This window comes from Trichechus manatus, unplaced genomic scaffold (genome assembly GCF_000243295.1).
Source record: "Trichechus manatus latirostris isolate Lorelei unplaced genomic scaffold, TriManLat1.0 scaffold00021, whole genome shotgun sequence".
Taxonomy (NCBI): Eukaryota; Metazoa; Chordata; class Mammalia; order Sirenia; family Trichechidae; genus Trichechus; species Trichechus manatus.
This window is the reverse complement of record NW_004443957.1, coordinates 22,739,139-22,762,103: the sequence shown is the minus strand read 5'-3', so window position 1 is coordinate 22,762,103 and position 22,965 is coordinate 22,739,139. Positions and strand designations below refer to the sequence as shown.

General features: G+C 38.2%; 1 protein-coding gene across 1 annotated transcript; it reads left to right on the top strand.

The window, feature by feature from the left end:
• The first annotated feature begins 78 nt into the window (after nt 1–78).
• On the top strand, nt 79–22,460 carry IVNS1ABP (influenza virus NS1A binding protein). Its single transcript, XM_004372916.2, has 15 exons — nt 79–442; nt 6,239–6,466; nt 7,461–7,589; nt 8,588–8,757; nt 8,893–8,968; nt 10,150–10,323; nt 10,642–10,767; nt 12,148–12,255; nt 16,952–17,081; nt 17,333–17,557; nt 18,033–18,154; nt 18,239–18,365; nt 18,445–18,576; nt 18,699–18,872; nt 19,944–22,460. Exons 3-15 carry the CDS (start codon nt 7,479–7,481, stop codon nt 20,195–20,197), a joined length of 1,929 nt encoding a protein of 642 aa, XP_004372973.1. The 5' UTR covers nt 79–442; nt 6,239–6,466; nt 7,461–7,478; the 3' UTR covers nt 20,198–22,460.
• The last annotated feature ends 505 nt before the right edge of the window (nt 22,461–22,965 follow it).

Here is a 22,965-nt window from a genome sequence, read left to right as displayed (position 1 = left end):
GCGGCGGGCGGGGCCGGGCCGGGGGCGGGGCCGCGAGCGGGATCTTTCGGGTGCTCGCCTTTGATTCGTGGACAGATTCGAGCCGGAAGCGGCCAGGAGGCGGCGGCGGCGGCGGCGGCGCACGTGGTGACGTGCGAGGGGGTGCGGTGCGAGCGGGCAGCGACGGTGGCAGTGTCTCCCGGACGCGCGTGGAGGTCGGACGCTGGGCGCACTTTCTCTTCTTGCTGCTGTGCTAGCGAGCGGTCACGTCCCCGCGAACTCTCGGTGGCGCTCCGCCCTGCTTGCAGCCTCCGAGGACTGGCCGCTCGTCTTCCCGCCCGGTTGCTCCCCTCCCCCCCGCCTCCTCGAGGCGCTTTCCGTTGGGCCGATTCCCGCCTGCTTCCTCCTGCTGCCCATCGAAGCTCCAGAGATGAATTTTTCCATCTCTACAGAGAGGAACCAGGTAATACATGCAGGTTCTACCGACCGCGGAGGAGAGGGCGCTGCCGGAATCCGAGATTAGGGGATGGCGCGGGCTGCCGGGGGAGGGTGGGAGGCGCGGAGCAGTGTCCTGTTCTCGGGGGAAGGGCGCCCCACGCTGACGCCGTCGCCACTTTCTGGGGCGTGGAGCCGGCGCCGCGCGCGCCCCGCGTTCATGGCGCTGCCATGGTTGCTAGGTCGCGTTGGCGGCCGAGGGCTGGCGCTGGCCGCCTGGGAGAGCGCGGGGACTTGTGTCCATTCTTTCCGCGGCGGCAGGGGAAGCAGAGCGGGAGGAACCAGAGGTTTTTGCCTGAGAGGCCCCTTGGGGCTGGGCCAGCTAGGGCGACGTGGGGCTGGGATGACCCGCCGGAAGGAGGGGCGCGGGAATCTCTTGTGACCCGTTGTCAGGGTCGGAAGCCTCGCGTGTCCCTGTGCCCAGGCTCTGGACTCTCTGGGGTGAGATTTCCAAGGAGCCAGCATCAGGGCCACAGCGGTCTCATGGGCCTGGAGCCAGGAGGCACTGCGTCCCCGATCGCCGTGGGCCGCGAGGTCCTTTGTTCCCGCTCCACGTTGCCCGCTTTTCTTGCCAAGCGCGGGGAGAAGGGGGCGGGAGGAGGGAGGGAGCGAACGGCTGCCCTGACGTGTCGGCGCTGAATGACTGCGGGGCCGGCCAATCCCGGCGGAGGTGTGCCGGCGCTGGGCGCCTCGCCTCGCAGCCTTCCGAGGGGGCGCTGGCTGGGTCTCACGGGTGGAAGGCCTGGGGCAGTAGGGCTGGTCAGGCAGTCACTCTGGGGCTCCTGCCACTTTCTTTTTTACTGAAGAAATCGTTGGAGAGGTTTACTGTTTTTCCGCCCTTGCAAGCATTTTGCAGAGGGTCGTGATAGTAGGAAGGTGTCAGGCAGTATCTGAGAGTTGCGCGTTGGCAAACATAAACCACAAATACTTTAGAAATAGTCACTTTTTTTCCTAATATGTAGTCGACAAATCTTTTGGTTTGAAACAACTGATATTTCAGACACTAGTAAGTAGAAATCACGCTTAAAAAGGCGCATTTTTGTTTCCTAATGTGTGTTGTCAGTGATGGAGGATTAGAACACCCGGGTGTCAAGGCTGTTCTTTGAGGACTTGTAATCTGCTATAATGAATGAAGGATGAAGCTCATGGTATTAAAAGAGCTAACGATTTCATTTGCAATAAATGTGAACACTGCTGTCAGTTATTATCAAGACAAGAGCCCAGTAGCAAATGTCAGTCTTTTTCTTTGAAAGCCTAGTTCTGTTGTAACAGTAGAACAAGTACAGCATGGACTAGAGTACCACAGGCCACGTTTTCTTCTACCGATTCTAGCACCAGCGATTGATTTATTTGCTTTATTGTTGTTGTTAGTTGCCCTCTAGTCGATTCTGGCTCATGTAGACCCCATGTGTGCAGAGTAGAACTGGTCGGTAGGGTTTTCAAGGCTGTGACCTTTCAGAAGCAGATCGCTTAGGAATACCAAGATTCTCGTTAATAGTTTAGGCGTAGTCCTGCTGAAGCTACTGCCTTAAAGATGCTGAAGGAGCACCTTGTGTTTGTAAATCTAGAGATTATGAAAACACTGACCATTTAGAATTGAATTGAGACTAGTATCACTTCATGCCAGCAGGCCAGCTACGTATCAGATGTCTGTAATTTGGTAACTGGAGGTAAACCAGATTTGAGCCACTGACCAAGAAGAGACCTGGAATGGTTTTCCTATGAATTGACCTAATAGATGAAATCTCTAGTTAATTAGTAGATATTAATTTCTACAGCTATTGTCTTAATTTGTAGTTCTGTTTTTCTAATTTCAGAAAACAAGGCATTTCAAGTATAAATATAAAATGCTTTCCTATTAGGGAAATATCATAATTATTGGTACAAAGATGACGTACCTCTAAAAATCATTTCATCAGCCTTTTTAACAGTATGATTGTAGTCAAATCCTACAGGTAGGAATTCTTAAAATTTGTGGACCCCTCTCCCCCATGTGTTCTAAAAAGTGTAGCTTGAGGTGGTATGAAAAAGGAAGTGATTTCTAGGTTTCTTAAGAACCACAGAAAATACATTCTTATGTTGACTTGTATAGCTTCAGTTAACCTCCTTGTAAGTGATTTCTAAACCTATACCTAGATCAGTATTCCTTCACTTTTGCTATCATCGTGGTGGTCCTGTAATACAGGTATCTCAGTATTGCAGTGTCCCAAACCAAATTCCTCATTTCCTTGCTTCCTTTCACCATGCAGCAAACTGAAAATGACTGTTTATGCTTCTTCGATTTCTTAATTTTGATATTGATTTTGACAACAATGCTGCACATCAAGCTACAATATCTTAAATCCTCACTGCCTTAGTTAGGTAAGGACTAAGCATGGGTATACAGTATCTTTAATTGCCCTGCTTCTATGTTGTACCCATTCCCCCAAACCATCCTCACCTTTCTGCTTCTGTCCTCTATGCTTCCTTGCTTAAAATCCCTCATCTGCTCTTCCTCCTTAGCATTGTTTAAACCTTAATATTAGTCTCTTGCATCCAAAAATCTGTAATCTTTTAAAACAAGTATTTTCAGTTTATAGAATATGCATGCTATCAAACCTTTCTTCCGTTTTGTTTCAGCTGTTTTCACTGTCTTCCTGGCTGGTCTCTGAAGTGCTCAAGACTGGGGAATTGAGTTAACTTCATTGTATTATGAGTAGACCAGACCAGATTGTGTCTGGCATATGTTTGGTGCCACAGATGTTTGTGGAATGATAGAATTACAAAACCATGGGGTTAAAAGCATGGGGCAAGTGAGTAAGATTGGTGATAGTGGTTTCAAAGGTGACATTGGGAAGCTATTGCTTCTACTTTTAAAAATATCCAGTGGTTTACTTTTGTATTATAAAGTCTTCCCTTTAAAGTGGAGTTGATTGCTACTTCATGTGTATTGACTACCCTCAAAAAGTTGCCCTTAAGTTTAGATAATATTTGTAATTTGGTTAGAGGTTTTAAGGGAGCTTTGAAAGTTTGACGATAACGTTTTATCTTGCTCCTATTGAAGGCCAGAGAAGAATTTTGGGGGAGGAGGTATTATGCCTACCGTTTTTTTGTTTGTTTGTTTGTTTTTTTACAACTCTTTGATGAGACCTGTTGAACTGTATTTCCATTAAAGCTAATCTTTTCATGGGTCTGTGGTGGCTTGTGAACTTTTGAGTATCACTAAGCAGTTTAAGAGCTTGGCTGCTAACCAAAAGTTTGGCAGTTCTGATCCACCAGCCACTCCTTGGAAACCCTGTGAGGCAGCTCTACTCTGTCCTGTAGGGTCTCTATGAGTCGGAATCGACTCGACGGCAGTAGGTTTGGTTTTTAGTTTTTAGGCAGTTTAATTACTCATTAAACTTCTGTCTCCCTTTTTGCACTGACGATCATAAGGAGCTGAAATACAGTGTGTTTATCAGACTACATCGTATTTCGTCCCATTTTTTTATTTTAAAAGTGGATCAGTTGAATGTATACTTTAAATACCAAACTTATAAGTGTTATACTTTTATATGGCTCTGAGATGTTTGGGCTTGGTTTGGCTTTTCAAAGGGAAAAAAAACCCTCATTTCTTATTCCACTAGTTATTGTGCTTGAGTTTCATAGACCAAAACTAAGATAACCTGTGAATTTTTTGGGGGGTGGCTTAAAACTCAGTTTGCCCAAATCTTTTGTGAAAATGAATGCAAACTTTCAAAGACATGGTTTTCTTGCAGGTCCCTTTCCAAATGTGAGGGTGGGTGGCAGTAGGGACATAGTATTTGAGGACAAGTAATTGAATAAAATAAGTTTGCATTAACTTAAATCTCACCCAGACATGGGCTAGCTTTTAAAATCAAGTAGGGTTATACTGATCAGTAGATACTAAAGAGATGAGTCCTTATTAAGGCCTTGAGATACCAAAAATCACCAAGTACTAAATGTAGTAGGACTTGTATTGCAAAACTAATAACATTGTACAAATTTGCATACCAAGAATTGCTCCAACAATTCTCCGATGTTTTCTGCCAAAGAACTACAGTAATTTTAACTGTAAATTTTTTACCAAAATAAAGTAAAACTTCTAATTTATCAATTACAATAAATAGGTGCCATTTTAAATTCTTGTTTAGATTATGACTGGTTTCCAAGCAAATACTGAATAAAACTGGTCAAAGTTTAAAATACTTATAAATCTCCAAATTATAATTTTTTAGTTTGTTTTGATTTTTCAAAGGGTGCGTTTTAACCGTATCAACATAATTTGCTTGAGGTTCCCCCACTTCACCCTTGTTTTAAGAGGTGCTTATGAAATGGAAGTGAGGAGTTGCCAACAACGCCTATAGGATGGTCTCGTCAGTGTATACTATATATGTAAAGGCTTTCTTAATTTGAGTCAGGTCTTCATTGAAAGCGTTTTGACAGTTTCTTTAGGATAGTGTGTTCTTTCTATATACATAGAACTGTGTGTATTTGGAAAACATTTGTTTTATTAGAACTAGTTTCTTCAGAAAAGCTGATTTAATCAACCTAGATGAAGTGTAGAGCTAAGGAAATAAATATTACTTACTTAGTAGTATGATATAGTTTTGTTGCGGGGGTAAGTATTGACAAGAGTTTAAGCCTGAGTCAGAATACTTGGGTTTCGTTGAAATGAAACCTAAGTTATGGAGATACCAGTTAGGACATACGGGATCCGGCTCTTACAGATATGTGCCTGTGTTGAACATAACACAGTAGATTTGTTGAATTAGAACTGAAACTGTCCTCAGTGGGTCCTGGAGTAAGTAATTTTTCAGTTTAACGTAATTGTTAGATTTGAAGATTTGCTTTGAATTAGAATTATTTCACTGGTGCTTTATTACTATATTCTAGAAAAATAGTTATCCAGAGCATAGACATCAATCTTTCCCTCTTTGTTTGTTTAGTTCATTTCAACAAATTACTAATCTTCATGGTCAAGTTTCTAGGCTACTTGTTGGATGAGATGGGATAGATGCAAAGATGAACAAAACAGAGGCTTTGCCTTTAAGGGGCCTCAAATCAAGGTAGATAGACAGATACACATAAGCACAGCGTGGAACAGACCAGCTGGAGAATCCTGCATACTTTTCAGAAAGGGGATGGGGAGGAACTACGTCCCAACTGGGGGGTTTTGGCAGAGGCTCCGTGGAGCGGGTAAAATTTCATCTGGCGGAGGTTGGGTTAAAGGCATTCTTGGGTGGAGAGAACAACTTGAATAAAGATACAGAGGCTGGGAATTACAGAGCACATTTTGGGGAATGGTACATCTGGTTTGACTATAACATTGTATACATGTCTGGGAATAATGCCAAAAGACTGCTTGTTGGCTGGTGAAATTCCGTAACTGTATTTTAACCGGCTTTAGAAACAAGTAAATCACGTGTTTGCATATTAGTTGGAATAGTAAAGAATATTAGAGTGAACCAGTATTTTTATTTGTACTGTATTCTTGCGCTTGTATCTCCCACTTGAACAGTAAGTCATTAGCTCCTACCTCCAAGGAAGGATTTATTTTTTTCCCCCCATTTATTTGTATCACCTGAGTAGTTGTAAGTTGAATGAAAAATGTTTATGTATAATTGCATTTATGTTGGTTTATTTTCTGTAGCGTGACTATTTTTGCTATTCCCCTCAAGATTTTGAGCTCTTCAGGATCAGGACTTTACATGATCTGCCCTATCTAGGTTAATGACAGCTTTTGATCATTCTGAATATCCAACTTAAATTGTCATTGTTACAGATTATGATGCATGATTATCACAGAAGAAATTCGTGTCTATAGCTTTTAAGGACTTGATTACATCATTTTCAAGCCTGATAGTTTTGGAATCACGATTAGAGCTTAAGACACAACTGCCTTCACTTCAACCACCTGTCTTCATACCTGGACGAAGTGCTACGTTTTAATGCTCCTGTGTCCCTGGATTATTTAAACTTCCCAGAATTATATTTCTCACCAGTATAGTAGGTAAGTGAACATTCAATGCTGAGTCCAAAAGTAAGACATATTGTTTTTCTAAAGACTTGGCTGAGGACAGTACAACCTTTCAGGTCAATAATATCATTTGTGGGGCAAAAATTCATATTGCTCCCTCCTGTAAATGATTTTGAATTTAAATAAAGCAGTTATTTCAGACTGAAGTCTCCTATCACTGCTTTTTAATGATGCAGTTTTTGTAGCCATTCCTCAGTGGTTTACAAATAGAGATAAAATGGACAATTTTTAAAAGAACTCAAGTTTCTATTATGTAGTTTTAGGAGATAAGATAATTTAAAATATATGAAACTTGGAACAGAATTTAAGTTTATCTTTTTAAATTCCTTGTATATTCTTTATATATTTCAAAGCATTTATAAAAATCATTTGGCAGGTATTATAGTGCCAAGACTTACTAGACTTTTAAGTGTATTTAGGCAGGGGAGGATGGAGCTGAACAATTTTCTACGTCTAAATCTCAATTATGTATGCTTCTGAGGAATAGAATCAAATTGGGTATCTTTAAGGAAACTGAAAAAGGGTAGGACTGGGATCGCTAATAGTTTTTCTTATTTGCAAGAACGAGGGTGACAGCAGCCAAAATCCAGGGAAATATATATGTGATAGCTACTTCACATCCCTCCAGACTTTTAGATTACTTGTTATATGGATCTGGGCTGGGCTGGGCAGGGTTTCTGCTTCCTTCCCTTCAGAACAAATGTGCTAATAGGCAGGGAAACCTGGTCAGAATTGTTTAGATACCACTACTGTATGAATTCTTAAATAGACTTATGACCAAAGCATGGGGGTGCAAAGACTTGGGCATTCAGTGCCATTGTTTTTTCACCAATGTTTTCTGTGTGATAAAATGTTTGTGTTGGTGGGATGGAATTTGAGAATGAAGACACTATATTACTCTTAGAAATATAATTTTAAAAGCTACTGTTTACTAGTATAATAACTCAGCTTTCTTTCTTCCATTTAGCCAAATTTATAAGGAAAAATGATTCCCAATGGATATTTAATGTTTGAAGATGAAAATTTCATTGAGTCTTCTGTTGCCAAATTAAATGCCCTGAGGAAAAGTGGGCAGTTTTGTGATGTTCGACTTCAGGTATTTAACTTATTTGGAAACATGTAGAATCTTTTATTACAATAGGCCGTACATTGGTGGATTTTTTGTAACCAGTTGCCGTCGAGGCGATTCCAACTCGTGACCCCATGTATGTCAGAGTAGAACTGTGTTCCACAGGATTTTTAGTGACCTTTTTTTTTTTTTAACTGTACTTTAGATGAAAGTTTAAAGAAAAATCTAGTTTTTCTCATTTAACAGTTAGTAAACATTGTTTTATGACATTGGTTAACAATCCCATGGCATGTCAACCCTCTCCCTTCTTGACCTTGGGTTCCCTATTAACAGCTTTCCTGTCCCCTCCTGCCTTCTAGTCCTTGTACCTGGGCTGTTGTGTGCCTTTAGTCTCGTTCTGTTTTATGGGCTTGTCTAACCTTTGGCTGAAGGGTGAACCTCATGAGTAACTTCATTACTGAGCTAAAAGGGTGTCTGGGGGCCATACTCTCGGGGTTTCTGCAGTTTCTGCCAGGCCAGTAAGTCTGGTCTTTTTTGTGAGTTATAATTTTGCTTTTCATTTTTCTCCAGCTCTGTCTGGGACCCTCTATTGTGATCCCTGCCAGAGCAGTCAGTGGTGGTACCCAAGCACCATCTAGTTGTACTGGACTCAGTCTGGTGGAGGTGGTAGATGTGGTCCATTAGTCCTTTGGACTAATCTTTCCCTTGTATCTTTAATTTTCTTCATCCTCCCTTGCTCCCAAAGGGGCGAGACCAGTGGAGTATCTTAAATGGAAGTAGATTACCAGACCTTTCTTCCAGGGTGCCCTGGGTGGACTAAAACTGCCACCGTTTCAGTTAGCAGCCAAGCCCTTACTGTTTGCACCACCCAGGGGCTCCTTTCTTTTTCATAGTAGGTTCTTACTGAGATGACTTTAAGAAATATGCTTTATCTGGAAATGTAGGACCATGGAGTCAGATGTTGTAATTAGCTAGAGAAATACAGAGTCCCTAATACTTGTGATTTTAATTCTTCATAATTTCAGGTCTGTGGCCATGAGATGTTAGCACACAGAGCAGTCCTGGCTTGCTGCAGTCCTTATTTATTTGAAATTTTTAATAATGATAGTGATCCTCATGGAGTTTCACATGTTAAATTTGATGATCTCAACCCAGAAGCTGTTGAAGTCCTGTTGAATTATGCTTACACTGCTCAGTAAGTACTTTGAAGTAAAGGATGTAATTAGGGAGTATCATCAGGAAATTCCAAGTCTCTAAATTTATTTAAATTAAATATCTGTGTTCTAAGGCCTTGGTATCTTAAATGATAAAGACCTTTTTTTCCTAACAGGTTGAAAGCTGATAAGGAATTAGTAAAAGATGTTTATTCTGCAGCAAAAAAACTGAAGATGGACCGAGTAAAGCAGGTAGAGTACCAAAAGTAATGTACAGAGATTACTATTAGTAGGGAGTCTTATTTTATATGATCAGAAGGCCGAATTTGTCATAAAACATTTTGCGTCAAGAACTTGAAATTGTTCTTTTCTCAGGAAAAGAAAAACTGACAACATTCACGTTTCTAATTCTACCCCCTCCCAATCTTTTTTTTCCCAGACAACTGAATATACATCATCCTAACTTTAATCACTGTTTGGTTATAGTAATATAGCAAGATTGAACTTCTCAAAGATAATTTGAGCAAATTCTTGCTCTTCTAACAGTCATCCATGGCAGAATGGTTGTGGCTGTCTGTGACAACATGAATTAAAATATTCCTGTTTATTTCAAGAGTTATTCACATAACTTATGTCCTCAATTATCTGTTCTTCTACACTTCAGGGTTTTTCTTCAAAGGATTCCTTCTAGAATTTAGCACCAGTGAGAAGTGCTTAATAATTCATTGGGAAAAAAGGCATTTAATCCTCTGTAAACAACAGGCTGCTGGCCAGCTGCCTGTATTTGTAAATAAAATTTTATTGGAACACAGCCATGCACATCATTTACATATGGTCTGTGGCTGCTTTCCAGCTGCAGTGACAGAGTTGAGTGGTTGCAACAGAGACAGTATGGCCCGCAAGTCTAAAATATTTACTATCTGGCCCCTTAAGAAAAAGTTTGCTGGCCTTTGCTTGAATGTCACTCCTCTGCTCGAAAGCCTTTTTGTGGTTTACAGCATTCCAGGTTCTTCCTGATGTAGTTGATATCTTTCCAAAATTATTACCTGGCTGGCTTGTCTTTGCTCTAGCCTCACTACATTGTTTGCAGCATCTTCCCTATTCCCTATCTGCACCCAGTATCAACAACATCTCTCCTGTAAAGCTTGGTTCAGATAATGCCTTTCATGAAAACTTAATTATTGTACTTGGAAAAACTTATCTGAACCTACATAGTATTTCAGTTTGCTTCCTCTCTCTCAAAACAACTCAGACATTCATATGACATTCTTTGATGTTTATCATTTGTACGTTTACCTACTGTTAAACTTGTTCTAAGGTAGTGATTTTTTTATTCATTTTTGTATCTCCACAGTGTGCTTACACATTAAGTATATAATGTTTATTGAATAAAATATATGTAAATGTTGGCACTTGTGTATTTCTTTTCCAAGGTTTGTGGCGATTATTTACTATCTAGAATGGATGTTGCCAGCTGCATCTCTTACCGAAATTTTGCAAGTTGTATGGGAGACTCCCGTTTGTTGAATAAGGTTGATGCTTACATTCAGGAGCATTTGTTACAAATTTCAGAAGAGGAAGAGTTTCTTAAACTTCCACGGCTAAAGGTAAGGCGTATACTCTATAAGCAGAATTATACTCCTTAGTTCCGGGCAGAGAATCTTTGTTCATGTTTCAAGCAAGTGAGTAATGTTTAGGAAAAATACATTGACCTGACATTGTTATTTTAGCAGTGTAGTGGTTTTCTGCCTGCCAGTTTGTTTACTTTGTTTTTGTGTTTGTATGTCTGGTTTCCTTACATATTAGAGTAAATGTGTGCGGAATACAACTGAGTATCGATGACAACTTTATTACAAAATTGAGAATTAAACTGGGAATCGGAGGTTTAACACTGATCCATGTTTATTGTTCTTCCCCAACTTTAGCTGGAGGTAATGCTTGAAGATAATGTTTACTTGCCCAGCAATGGCAAATTGTATACAAAGGTAATCAACTGGGTGCAGCGTAGCATCTGGGAGAACGGAGACAGTCTGGAAGAGCTGATGGAAGAGGTTAGTTTTTAAGTAAATGGGATTCAACAATTCTTAAAAATTATTTTGCTATAACATGAAGGATTCCCTTTCACTTTTATTTTATAACCATGACCCTAAAGAATTTAAATTTTGCTATAGGTACCCCTAAGCTGAGAAACAGGGGGGGTGTCCAGGTGAGCTGAATGAACTGTTCAGTTTGGTCTTCTGCTTTTCTTTTTTTATTTCTTTGCTTATTATGTGCTGTTAACTTTCTTTAAAAGTAGCATGTAATTTGCTTTAGAAATGGGAGGTGGTACTGAAATTTTCTGTAGATTCTTAATTTTTCTTCACAGGTTTTTGCTTTAAATTTGATAAGTAGGTAAAAGCTTCTAATGGTTGTTCCTCCCCATTGATTTATCTCCCCATAGGTTTATTAACAAAACTAGGATACCCAAGACTGAAGAAACAAGAAGAAACCTCGAGTGTATTGACACGTAAAGAAGCAGCAGTCCTGCCCTAGTTCTCCTAAGAAAAATCCGCTGTGGGCAGAGAACGATGATGATTTAATGGTGTTTACTCCTTTACAGGATTCTTATCTTTAAAGCTTTGTGTTTTTCAATGGTGTTATTCATACATATACCCACTTACTTAACTCGGGCTACCTTTTAAAAATACACAAGAAAAAATAAAATGAAATTGATGGAGAAATGGTGGGAAATAAAAATATGCAGGTGGAGCCATGAAGTAATCTAGAGCTTCATCACTTGATTTACAAGCCTTTCAGAAGGCTGAATGCTTACCAGATCTGTTTGGCCTTTAAAAATACTGTCATCTTTATGTTTTAAAAGGCTAACAGGTGATACTTAAATTCTATTTAATTTCCCACTTAAAAATCAGATGCATTATCCATGTATTTGCATCTGTGAAGGGAAGTATTTCTACAGCTTGTTTGAATTTTTGCATGGTTTTTTCTTTATCTGTTTTTCTTGCTATTGCCTATTCTGCCCAAGAGAGAATATATTTATGCAAATCAGACCATATATCTTCAACAGTGTAAACCATACTCAGTATTTTATTGTAAGTATGTATATATTCTTTAAGAGCCTATACATTGTACTAGTGCCTTTTTTCTTAATATTTCATAACGGAAACTATGAAAAATGAAGATTTCTTTCGAACCAGTCAAGCCAAGGACTCTTCAGCCAGTATTACAAGATTTTGTATTTGATTTTTTTTGTTTTGTTTTCTTTTTAAATTTTTACCACCATGACATGTTATTTTTCTTTGCTTCGTGATCCTGCCAGAGTAAGATGTCAAGAAGCTCCCTGGAGGTTACCTTGAGGCGTTTGTGTAATCTGCATACTAGTGGAGTAGCCATGGAGACAGCAGCCACATGGGTGTTCTGTTGCTGTTTTGCAGGTTCAAACCTTGTACTACTCAGCTGATCACAAGCTGCTTGATGGGAATCTACTAGATGGACAGGCTGAGGTGTTTGGCAGTGATGATGACCACATTCAGTTTGTGCAGGTACACATTGCACAGTCTGAGGTAACCTCAGATTAAAATTTGATTAGAGAATTTTATAGCATACTTAAATTTTCCTTTAAAGGAAAGTGGAAGAATCTCATTGGTATAACTTGGACAAACATTTTCAAGAGAAACAAAGCATATCTCTTAGGGTTATTAGCAGTTTTGCCACATGAAAAGAAATTACCTCAACAAATTAGGGAAACTCATCCAGATTTTTTCCTCATAAAATAGGATTTACAAGTAGTAAGAAAAATGAATGAAGCGATGTAGAATTAATTTTATGATTTGATTAGATTAGTCTGTGACAGAGAAGACTGTTGGGCCTGATTTTTAAAAGTTACAGGGGGACTCAAATTGTTGGTTATAAAAGGAATTTTGGATGTTTCTTATGATGCCTGAGCTATTTTATTATTTGAAAACAAATGATGGTAGTTAAGATGAATTGTACAATGTAATAAACATAAAAATGGTTTTTAGTTGAGCAGATGTTACAAAATGATGAGCAAAATGAATTGAAGCAGTATAGTTCCATTGTGCTAATTGAGCAAGTTACTTTGACTTTTATAAAATTCAGTTCATTTATACCCTACTTTAGTGGGTACCAAAAAAAAAAAAAGTAAATAAAAACAAACCCATTACCTTCAAGTTGATTCCAACACATAACAACCCTTATAGGACGGAGCAGAACTGTCCCATAGAGTTTCCAAGGGTGCAGTCTATGCAAGCAGACTGCCACATCTTTCTCCCATAGAATAGGTGGTGGTTTTGAACTGCCGACCTTTCAGTTAGCAACCAAGCACTTTAACCACTGTGCCACCAGGGCTCCTTTAGTGGGTAAACACATACTTTATTCAAACACATTATCAACAATATGACAACAAATATCTCCAGTATGAAGTTTTTTAGTTTATGGACAAATAATATACAGAAAAGTACATACACTGTGTCATAAGTGAACCATCCAGTATAAACAGTACCAGGCCATTAAGAGAAGATTTCTAGCATCCTGGAAGCCCTCCTCTTGTCCTTTTCCAATCTCTGCCATACACTATGCCAAAGGAAGCCATTATCCTAACTCCTAACAGTATCACGTTATATGTATAACACAGTTTATCTAACACGATAAACTAATTGTAATTGGCCTGTGTTTTAGACAAGTGGTCATACAGCATGTATTTTGTGTCTTGCTCACCATTGTATTTGTGAGTTAATGCAGACTGAGGAGTGTTTTCCTTTAATAATTAGAAGGTAAATGATGGACTCAATAGTAATCCTGTATGGTGATATTAGCAGGTATTTATTAGCTCTTTGTGGTGGTCTGTGGCAATAATGGCTGAATATCTTTAGGCTCAGAGAGGTTTTGGGTATGAATTAGTTGAGAACTTTGTTCATGTTTGTGCATTTTGAACATTTAGAGTATTTTTCCTCTTTAACTTATAAATTAATATTTTTTAAGTAATCTTTCAACAAGCAATGGTTGATTATCTGATATGTGGCAGACCATGATGTTAGCTGTGGGGATACAAAAATGTGTAAAAGACATTCTGCTTACAGCACTTTATAGGAGTAGGTAGAACAATACAGACTTACAAGAGGGATCTACAAAGGGCATAGGCGAGAGGGTACAATGGGGATGAGAGAAACAAGGGAAATTTCACAGAGAAGGTGACACTGAGCAGTCTTAGGATTTAGAAGTTTGCATGCTAGATGGAGAGAAGTGTGTAAACTAGCAAAGAATGTCTGTGCAAGGATGACAGACTTGAAACTACAGGTGATGAGACTGGGCAGATAGGTAAATGCCACCAGAATGGGACTTATACTTGACCCTACAGATAGTGGGGAACCTTCAAAGAATTTTAGACAACTTTAATAATAATGAAACACTGGGCAAAACTTAAGTGCAGCAACAGGGAGATTGTTTAAATTGTGGTACTTCTGTACAGCAAAGATCTGTACATTCGCTAATAATCATATTTTAGACGAGTTAACTATTAGGTGGCAGTCTTTGGGTGGTAGGATTCGAGATGATTTGCATTGTTTTTTTGTTGTTGTTGTTATTGTTTTTTTAACTTCCCAAATTTTATTGAACCCTTTATTTTTATTACCAAGTCAGAGGTGGATTATAGCTTGTGAGAACAATGTGTAGACTATTACAAGCAATAGTTTGGTGAAAAAAAGGAGGGCTTGGTCTAAAGGCATGAAGGAGGAAGGATGGATTTTAAGCATTTATATTTATGTACATTGAGTTAAGAGGCCTTAGTGATTGTTTACGAAGATTATGGAAAAAGAATTTGAGTGAGTGGGGTTCTGACTTGTATAGCTCATTAGAAGGTGACTCCATGAATAGGGATCATGTAGTAAAAAGGAAGAGGGACACACATTAGGCTTCAGAGGTAGAAAGAGGAGGTTGAGAAGAAACCATTTGAAAGGTAGGAGGACAGGTAAAAGAATTGTGTTTTAAAAGCTACCTAGGATAGGAGAAAAGGTTTTAAACAGAACTAAATTATCAACTGTCAGATCCTTCTCTGGGAAGTCATGTAAAAGTTAAGGTTATCTCTTTTACATTGGTTTTAGGAAGTCACTTAGTAACCATTAATGGATTTAATTTCCAAAGAATACTGAGAATAAGAAACACCTTACCTTGAGAAGTGATTGTGGCTGAAGAAGAGAGAGCCTTTAGAGCCTACCCTTATTGGTAGCCAGAGGGGAAAAGGGACATGTCAGCCTGCAGGTGGGCTGGGTGGAAGGAATTGAGGCAGGAAAGTTTGAAGGTAAGGGAGTAAAGGTTCTGTCTTAGTTATCTATTCTTAGTTATCTAGTGCTGCTATAACAGAAATACCACAAGTGGATGGCTTTAACAAAGAAATTTATTCTCTCATAGTCTAGAAGGCTACAAGTCCAAATTCAGGGTGTCAGCTCCAAGGGAGGGCTTTCTCTGTGGGCTCTGGGGGAAGGTTCTTGTCATCAGTCTTCCCCTGGGTCAATCTAGGAGTTTCTCAGCGCAGGGACCCCAGGTAAAAAGGACACGCTCTTCTCCTGGCTCTTCTTTCTTGGTGGTAAAGGTTGAGAATGTTTCCTAAGGAATATGAAGGAGTTAGGTAGCATTTCTAGGTAAGGCTTTTTAGATATATAAATTAGTAGCCTTCATTGTTATTAGTGCTTTACTCTTTACATTCATTTTCTCTCAATTACAGACAATACATTACAACAATTTCCTTAATGCACTAACCTCTTAATGTGAGCATCATCAATTTGTTGTGCTTTGGACCCCTTCCTTCCACAGATTGGAATGGGATTTTTTAGACCTTGTAATTGCTAGTAGCAGATGACTCAGTCTGTCATAGTATAAAAAGGGTAGGCTTTGTACTCAGTTAAAATTCCTCATCTTTATTATAGATGTTTGGCCTTAGGCATTGCATATCTTTTGAGTTTTAGTTTTTTTAAATCTATAAAATGGATAGGTAACACCTCCCTTACATAATTTAAAAAGATGATATGAATAAGGTGCCTAACAGTACCTAGTATGGGTGGGTATGTAATAAATGTCTAAATGGCTTAGACAACTATGACCATGGAACATTCCCTGTCTTCTCTCACAGTAACCTACATATGCTGTAGCCAGACTCGAATGGCTTAGGCCAAACTTTTGATACCTTTTTTTTTTTTTTTTTTTTAACATCTTCAAGTAACTACCAGAATCTTTCCCCCTATTACTTGTTACATGACTTTCCTTCTATTAGAATCAGAAATTTCTTACCTATCCCTGTGATTCTGGCCCTGGGGACCATAGTAAGTGTATGAGCCGACTTGGCCAGGTACAGAAGGTACTAGCAGTTCATTTGGCAGTTGCTGTCAGGATAGTCCTGACTCTTCCAGTTCCACATGATCATATCCTTTGGGAGTGGCGAGGGCTAATGTAATTAGACCAACGCCTATGTAAGAACACAGTGTAGTTCTCTTACAGTCATTTGAAAATTGGCAGCTTTGCTCGTTTCTCCCTCTTTCAGTGTTGCTGTATATTCTACTTTTGTGAACATTTGGTACTTCATGTTATCATTTCATTTCTGATTACTGTTTCTTTTTTATTTTTGTGTTTTGATGTACTTGTCTGTGATATCTATAAGCTACTCCTAAAAAAATACCTATAACTGTGTCTTGTAATTGCCACTTTTTCTCTTGTAAAACACTTTCAGAGAGACTGGATGAATCTAAGTCTATTCACTTTTTGCTGGCATCATATGAAAGATACTAGTACATGTGGATTAGGTTTGGCAATTTCATGAAGACAGTGAGTAAATGTATTCTTTCAGTTAATTCGTGCCATTATAAATTTATAACATCTATTGGAAGATTTTAAATATAAAGAATATTTGAACTTAAGTGGATTCTGAGGTTTCTTCCCCCTTTGGAGATACCATCATGATAGTTGATCCACAACATGTTTTTTGAATTGTTTAAATTGAGCTTTTTTCTGATCAGGCAATTTGTGTAGGTGTGATTGTTCCATTTTTAAGTGGAGATGGAAGTATGCTAGTGATTTGTGTCAATTGGGAAGTGTTGGTTTGTGTTAAATGTCATACGTAGATGAAGGATATTCAGTGTTTCTTTCAGTGTTGTGGAATAGCTCAGAAACAGAGGTACATCAGTGTATAGTCTTTGGCTAGGTTTCTGTAGCTACCTTTTGATTTTGCAGAAAAAGCCACCACGTGAGAATGGCCATAAGCAGATAAGTAGCAGTTCCACTGGATGTCTCTCTTCTCCAAATGCTACAGTACAAAGCCCTAAGCATGAGTGGAAAATCGTTGCTTCGGAAAAGACTTCAAGTAAGTGTTTGACACTTGTCAGATTGTCTTCTACTTGTTATTTACTTATTTATAAGAAGGAGCATTGAACGGAAACCATTTAATACTCTTAAATTGGCTATTTGAGGAAAAAAACAGAAGCAGTTAAATTGGGAAACAATGGCAGATTGTTCCAGTCTAAGATCTGGAGAATGTGGAATCCAATTCAAGATCACACAGCAACCAAAAGTAGTAATAATTGCATCTTAAACATAGAACTCTTGTCCTTTCAGATAATACTTACTTGTGTCTGGCTGTGCTGGATGGTGTATTCTGTGTAATTTTCCTTCACGGACGAAACAGCCCACAGAGCTCACCAACAAGTACTCCGAGACTAGTTAAGAGTTTAAGCTTTGAGATGCAACCAGATGAGCTAGTAGAAAAGCCCATGTCGCCTATGCAGTACGCACGATCTGGTCTGGGAACAGCAGAGATGAATGGTAGACTCATTGCTGCAGGTAAGAACAGAAAATAGCAGATTTCTTACCAGAAGCATTCAAACGGCTAAGCCTGCAAATGGGCATTTACACTTAGTTGCTTGTGACATGCAAACTTTGAAGTAGAAGGTTTGTTATGCCTTCTTGGCATTCCAACTTTATCACATTCTAAGAACATAGAGAAATAACAAGTAAATTCTATTGTGTCTGCTTAACTTGTAGGTCAATGTCTTTTTCTAATTTTTTTTTTAAATTGTAAAGTAAATAAATTATTCTAATTTTCAACCAAAAACTAAGCACCTCACTCACACTGACAATTTTGTTATTTTTCATCTATAACAAGCACTTACTTAAAACAAACTGAGTCCCTAGTAAGTTACATATTGGATAGAAACACTTTTTTTTTTTATCGTGCAGATTACTTAAACCATTGTAGACCAGAAACCCTGGTTCAGTTTAATATTTCAAACATAAATCTTCATGGTTCTTTTACCAGGTGGCTACAACAGAGAGGAATGTCTTCGAACAGTTGAATGCTATGATCCACGTACAGATCAGTGGTCCTTTCTTGCTCCCATGAGAACACCAAGAGCCCGATTTCAAATGGCTGTGCTTATGGTAAGCAGATTATGTTGCAACCCATCTTTACCTTTTTATCATAACTTTAGAATGGCAGAAATTCTAATCTCACTTTTGCCATAGGGCCAGCTCTATGTGGTAGGTGGATCAAATGGCCACTCAGATGACCTGAGTTGTGGAGAGATGTATGATCCAAACATAGATGACTGGACTCCTGTTCCAGAATTGAGAACTAACCGTTGCAATGCAGGTAATAATGGCTTTCTTCTTAGGTAGCTAATATTTAAATGATAATTATCAATTTATAACATTATTTTATACTTACATAGGAGTGTGTGCTCTGAATGCGAAATTATACATTGTTGGTGGCTCTGATCCATATGGGCAAAAAGGACTAAAAAATTGTGATGTATTTGATCCTGTAACAAAGGCATGGACAAGCTGTGCTCCTCTTAACATTCGTAAGTTGATTTTTTTTTCTCTTAAGGTTGGTTTTGAAAAAAAGACATCTGGATCAACAGTATGTGCAATACACACATAATTTGGAGAGCTACAACAACTGTCGTTTGACTTGATTTTATAGGTAGACACCAGTCTGCAGTCTGTGAGCTTGGTGGTTATTTGTACATAATCGGAGGTGCAGAGTCTTGGAATTGTCTGAACACAGTAGAACGTTACAATCCTGAAAATAACACCTGGACTTTAATTGCACCCATGAATGTGGCTAGGCGAGGAGCTGGAGTAGCTGTTCTTGATGGTGAGTGTTGAGATTTGGGGGAGGTGAATAGTAGTTAGTGGGAAGAGTTTTTCTAAAATTCTAAGAAAATATCAATAGTAATAATTACAAGTGGTCCCTGACTTATGACATATTTGAGTTATGACAAACCATACTTACAACAGTCTGGTCAGTTTTTGGTTTTTTTTTTTTTTGGTGCATCTTAACATTAGTAATATGTTCTGCATACAGTGTTGTAGTGTGTAATTTGCAGATGTTACCATTCTCGGATGTTCAATGTTAATGATATACTGTTCAAAACATTGCCATATAGCAGGCAATAATGAAAACTTGAAAAGTATTTGACTTATGTCAGAACCATCTGAACAATGGAGTTGTTGGAACAAAACCCCGTCATAAGTCGGGGACTACCTGGATATGCTTGTACAAATATGAATTCAGAAACAGCCATGTCTTCTGATGCAATAGGGACTGGTGATTTGTTGTCCATTAAAAAGTCTTTTCTACTCAGAGATTCATAATAGATGATAACATAACTTAAATGTATGAATTCACCAGTTTTTGGATGTGTTCACTAAATGAAGTTACAAGACATTTACTTCCATAAGCCATACCCATAATGCAGCATCTTGAATTTTGAGTTTCCATTCCTTAAGAACAAAAATTTAAAGATTATTTGCAGAACAAAATAAGTGAAAATGTTCCTAACTAGAAGCAAAACTTTTAAACTGTTTTACAAGTCTTTCCAAAACATTAAATTTTGTTTTATGTAGCTACAGCCTTGTTTTCACATCTATCTTATTGATTTAAGTAGTGTTTAATTGTATAATTATAATAATGAATTGAGTTAGCATCGTTTTTGGAATAAACACAGTTGAATTCCATGTGGGAATGGGTTTTTATCAGTTTTATTCACTGTTTGTCTCCTCAGCTTCTGGAGTGTTCATACTTTTTTGACAGAATGAATAGACAGACATTTCTACCTAACAACCACTCGTTTTAGCAAGTAGACTAATTGATACCTAGCCCTACCCACCCACACACACACTACTTTAGCCTGTCTATATTTACCCTGTCTCATTTCTCTTTTAGGAAAATTGTTTGTAGGTGGTGGCTTTGATGGTTCTCGTGCCATCAGTTGTGTGGAGATGTATGATCCAACTAGAAATGAGTGGAAGATGATGGGAAACATGACTTCACCAAGGAGCAATGCTGGGATTGCAACTGTAGGGAATACCATTTATGCAGTAGGAGGATTTGATGGCAATGAATTTCTGAATACGGTGGAAGTTTATAACCTTGAGTCAAATGAGTGGAGCCCCTATATGAAGATTTTCCAATTTTAACAAATTTAAGACCCTTTCAAACTAACAGGCTTAGTGATGTAATTGTGTTTAGTAAAGGTACATTTGTGAATAAGGAGGGTGGGTGGGTATAGATGTTGCTAACAGCAACACAAAGCTTTTGCATATTGCATATTATTAAACATGCTGTACATACTTTTTGTGTTTATTTGGAAAGGGATGCAAAGATGAAGGTCTGTTTTGTGCATTTTTAGAATTTTTTTGGTTTCTTTACTTTTTGGAAGTTGATATTGTAAAAGAATAAACCAAGAATGATTGGGCACATCATTTCAAGAAGTCCCCTCCTCCACATTTGTTTTGCCAATTTGCACATTAAATGACTCTTCCCTAAAATGTGTGTTATGGGGTAAGAGGGGTTGGGTTTTAAGATGTAGGCAGTTGGGATTTTTAAGGGCCCTCTTCCAATAACTGGAACAATCTAACAAAAAAGACTTATTTAGCTAGATGACAATGACTATTTTTGTTTTTATTAAAAGAAAGCTGACATGCCTACCAATATTTAATCTTTTATGATTGCCCTTTTATAACTTTTTATATTCTCATTCTCAGCATAGTGTTTTACCTGTTGAAGGAAAATGGTAGATTCAAAGTACTGAAGCATAGTGGTAGTCTTAAAAGTATGCAAAGTGGGGTGCATCTTTTAAACACCTAGAATGCACACTTCTAAGCTTTTTTCTTGGCTTTTTTTTTTTTTTTTTTTTTTTGAGATTGCAATATAAGTGTTTATTTGGATAGAGTTGCTGAACAGTAACATAGCTATATGATTTTTGGTATTTGGGACACTTGATTTTAAATATTTTGACTTATTAAGAGTGTATCTTGTATAGCAAAACATTTAATATAACAGTAAAGAACAGTTAAGTATTTTATCTTCTAAAATCTGTCTTTATCATTAACAAAACAACCCTAAATGGCAGCCCTCAGATGTGAAAAAAAAATCCTTAGTGGGTTTGTGAATGCAACCTATATCAGAACTATGTTTTTGTTCAGTTTTTCTATTCAACTGGATAAATACTGGTTGGGATGACTTGGTGTCTAATGTGTAATGCCACACATCTAACTTATGGTGCCAAAATTAGCACGTTCTGATGCTTGCTGCTGATGCAAACAGTAATATTAAAGGTACTTTCAGGAGATCCTTGCACCATGGGATTAACATCCAAATGTTGTTTGTGTACTCATTCACTACTAAGAGTTTTGGGGAAACATTTTTTTATTTTCCCAATAATGATGAGTTTAAGGTAGTTGGAAAATATTCACCTTGGCATCAACAGGTGTGAGATTCCCCCTCCCCCACCCAGGAGACAAAGCACACAAGAATGTAATATGCCAACTGGGATGAGGTGGTGATTTCAGTGGCTACCTTGGGTAAGGGAAGTAGGTATTTTTCCCACTGGTAGTTTGCCACCTTATTTCAAACAACCACCAAGAAAACTGGCTGAGTTCCTGACTGTCCATCTATACATGGTTTGGTTCAGGACTAAAACTAGGTTAGCAGATTTCACCGTGCCTAGTATGATGACTGTTTTTGAAACGGATCTGTATTATGTCCTATTTAGCACCAAAAAAAAAAAAGTTGGGGATTCAGCAGTAAAATCTTTGAAATCACTTCTCAGTTCATAAGTGACACGCTTAATGCAAATAATATGTGGAGTATTTCAGGTCAGAGTTTACTGTGATGCCAAACAAGTTATCCAGTGGCTATGAGTATTTTCTAAGAAGCCATTAGAGCCAATCTGCATGAACATAAGTTGCCATAATGGAAAAACAGTGCTCAGTAACCAGTTAACTACTTATCCACATCTAAAAAGTATGTTTTCTTCAGGGAGGGAGAAAAATGTGTCATAGTCTCAACATAATTTCTTTTTTTTTTTTTATATTTTCTTTACCAGTATGGATTTTGGAGTAGTTTGTTTACTATCAGTAGTAATACAACTTCTTTAACAGTGCACAAAACATACTAGATTCCTCAAAGAATAGTGAAATACCCAAAATAACTTCTAATTAACAATATGGTTAGTTATACTCAGGCATAAGTTTTATTCTGTATTATGATTTTCAGTATAGGGTTCTGATTTCTGGCTTCTAATCTGTCCTACATACTTTACCATTGTTCAAAAATATTTTAAGAGTTTCCTCATAACAATCATTTTTGGGGAAAAAAAGACCTAGATTTGGGGATGTGATATAGTGCTAGAATCCTTGCATAATTAACAAACTAGGTGTGCAGCCTTTAATTTCTTCAGACCTCAGAATGTTTAACTTGAAGTAGGCAAAGGAGAAAGTCCAGTAGGACATTTCTGCAAGTCTAGGGTTGCCTTCAGAAGTATATAAAGTCACAGAAAGTTCAGTTTTATATTAGTCATTTATTTGTATCCTGTTCCAAACAAAGATTTGAGTCAGTGAGTGAGGTATACAGGATAAATTAACTGGGTGAAAAAGAAGGGAAACAAGGAAACACCAATATCCATCTTAAATACTTGATGAGGCTGAGTCACAAATTTGATCTTATAAACAGGAGACCTGTTAAGTCATAATGTCTGTCTTCTGTGTTAGCAAGTGTTTTTCTAAACCAAAAGTGGTACCAAGCTTTTAGTGGAACAGGCTTGAAAGAAAGCATCTGATAAAGGATTTGTATCCAGAATGTAAAAACTCACAAAACTCAGTAACTCAAAAAATAAGCAAAAGATTTGAACAGACATCACCAAAGAAGATCAACTGGATGCCAAAAAGAAAGTAAGACGCTAAAC

Excerpts from the sequence above, each read along its gene's own strand:
- IVNS1ABP (XM_004372916.2), top strand. The coding sequence starts at position 7,479 with ATGATTCCCAATGGATATTTAATGTTTGAAGATGAAAATTTCATTGAG. Across the intron at positions 8,758-8,892 it reads AATTATGCTTACACTGCTCA|GTTGAAAGCTGATAAGGAAT; the intron begins GTAAGTACTTTG and ends TTTTCCTAACAG. Across the intron at positions 18,366-18,444 it reads AACTAACCGTTGCAATGCAG|GAGTGTGTGCTCTGAATGCG; the intron begins GTAATAATGGCT and ends ATACTTACATAG.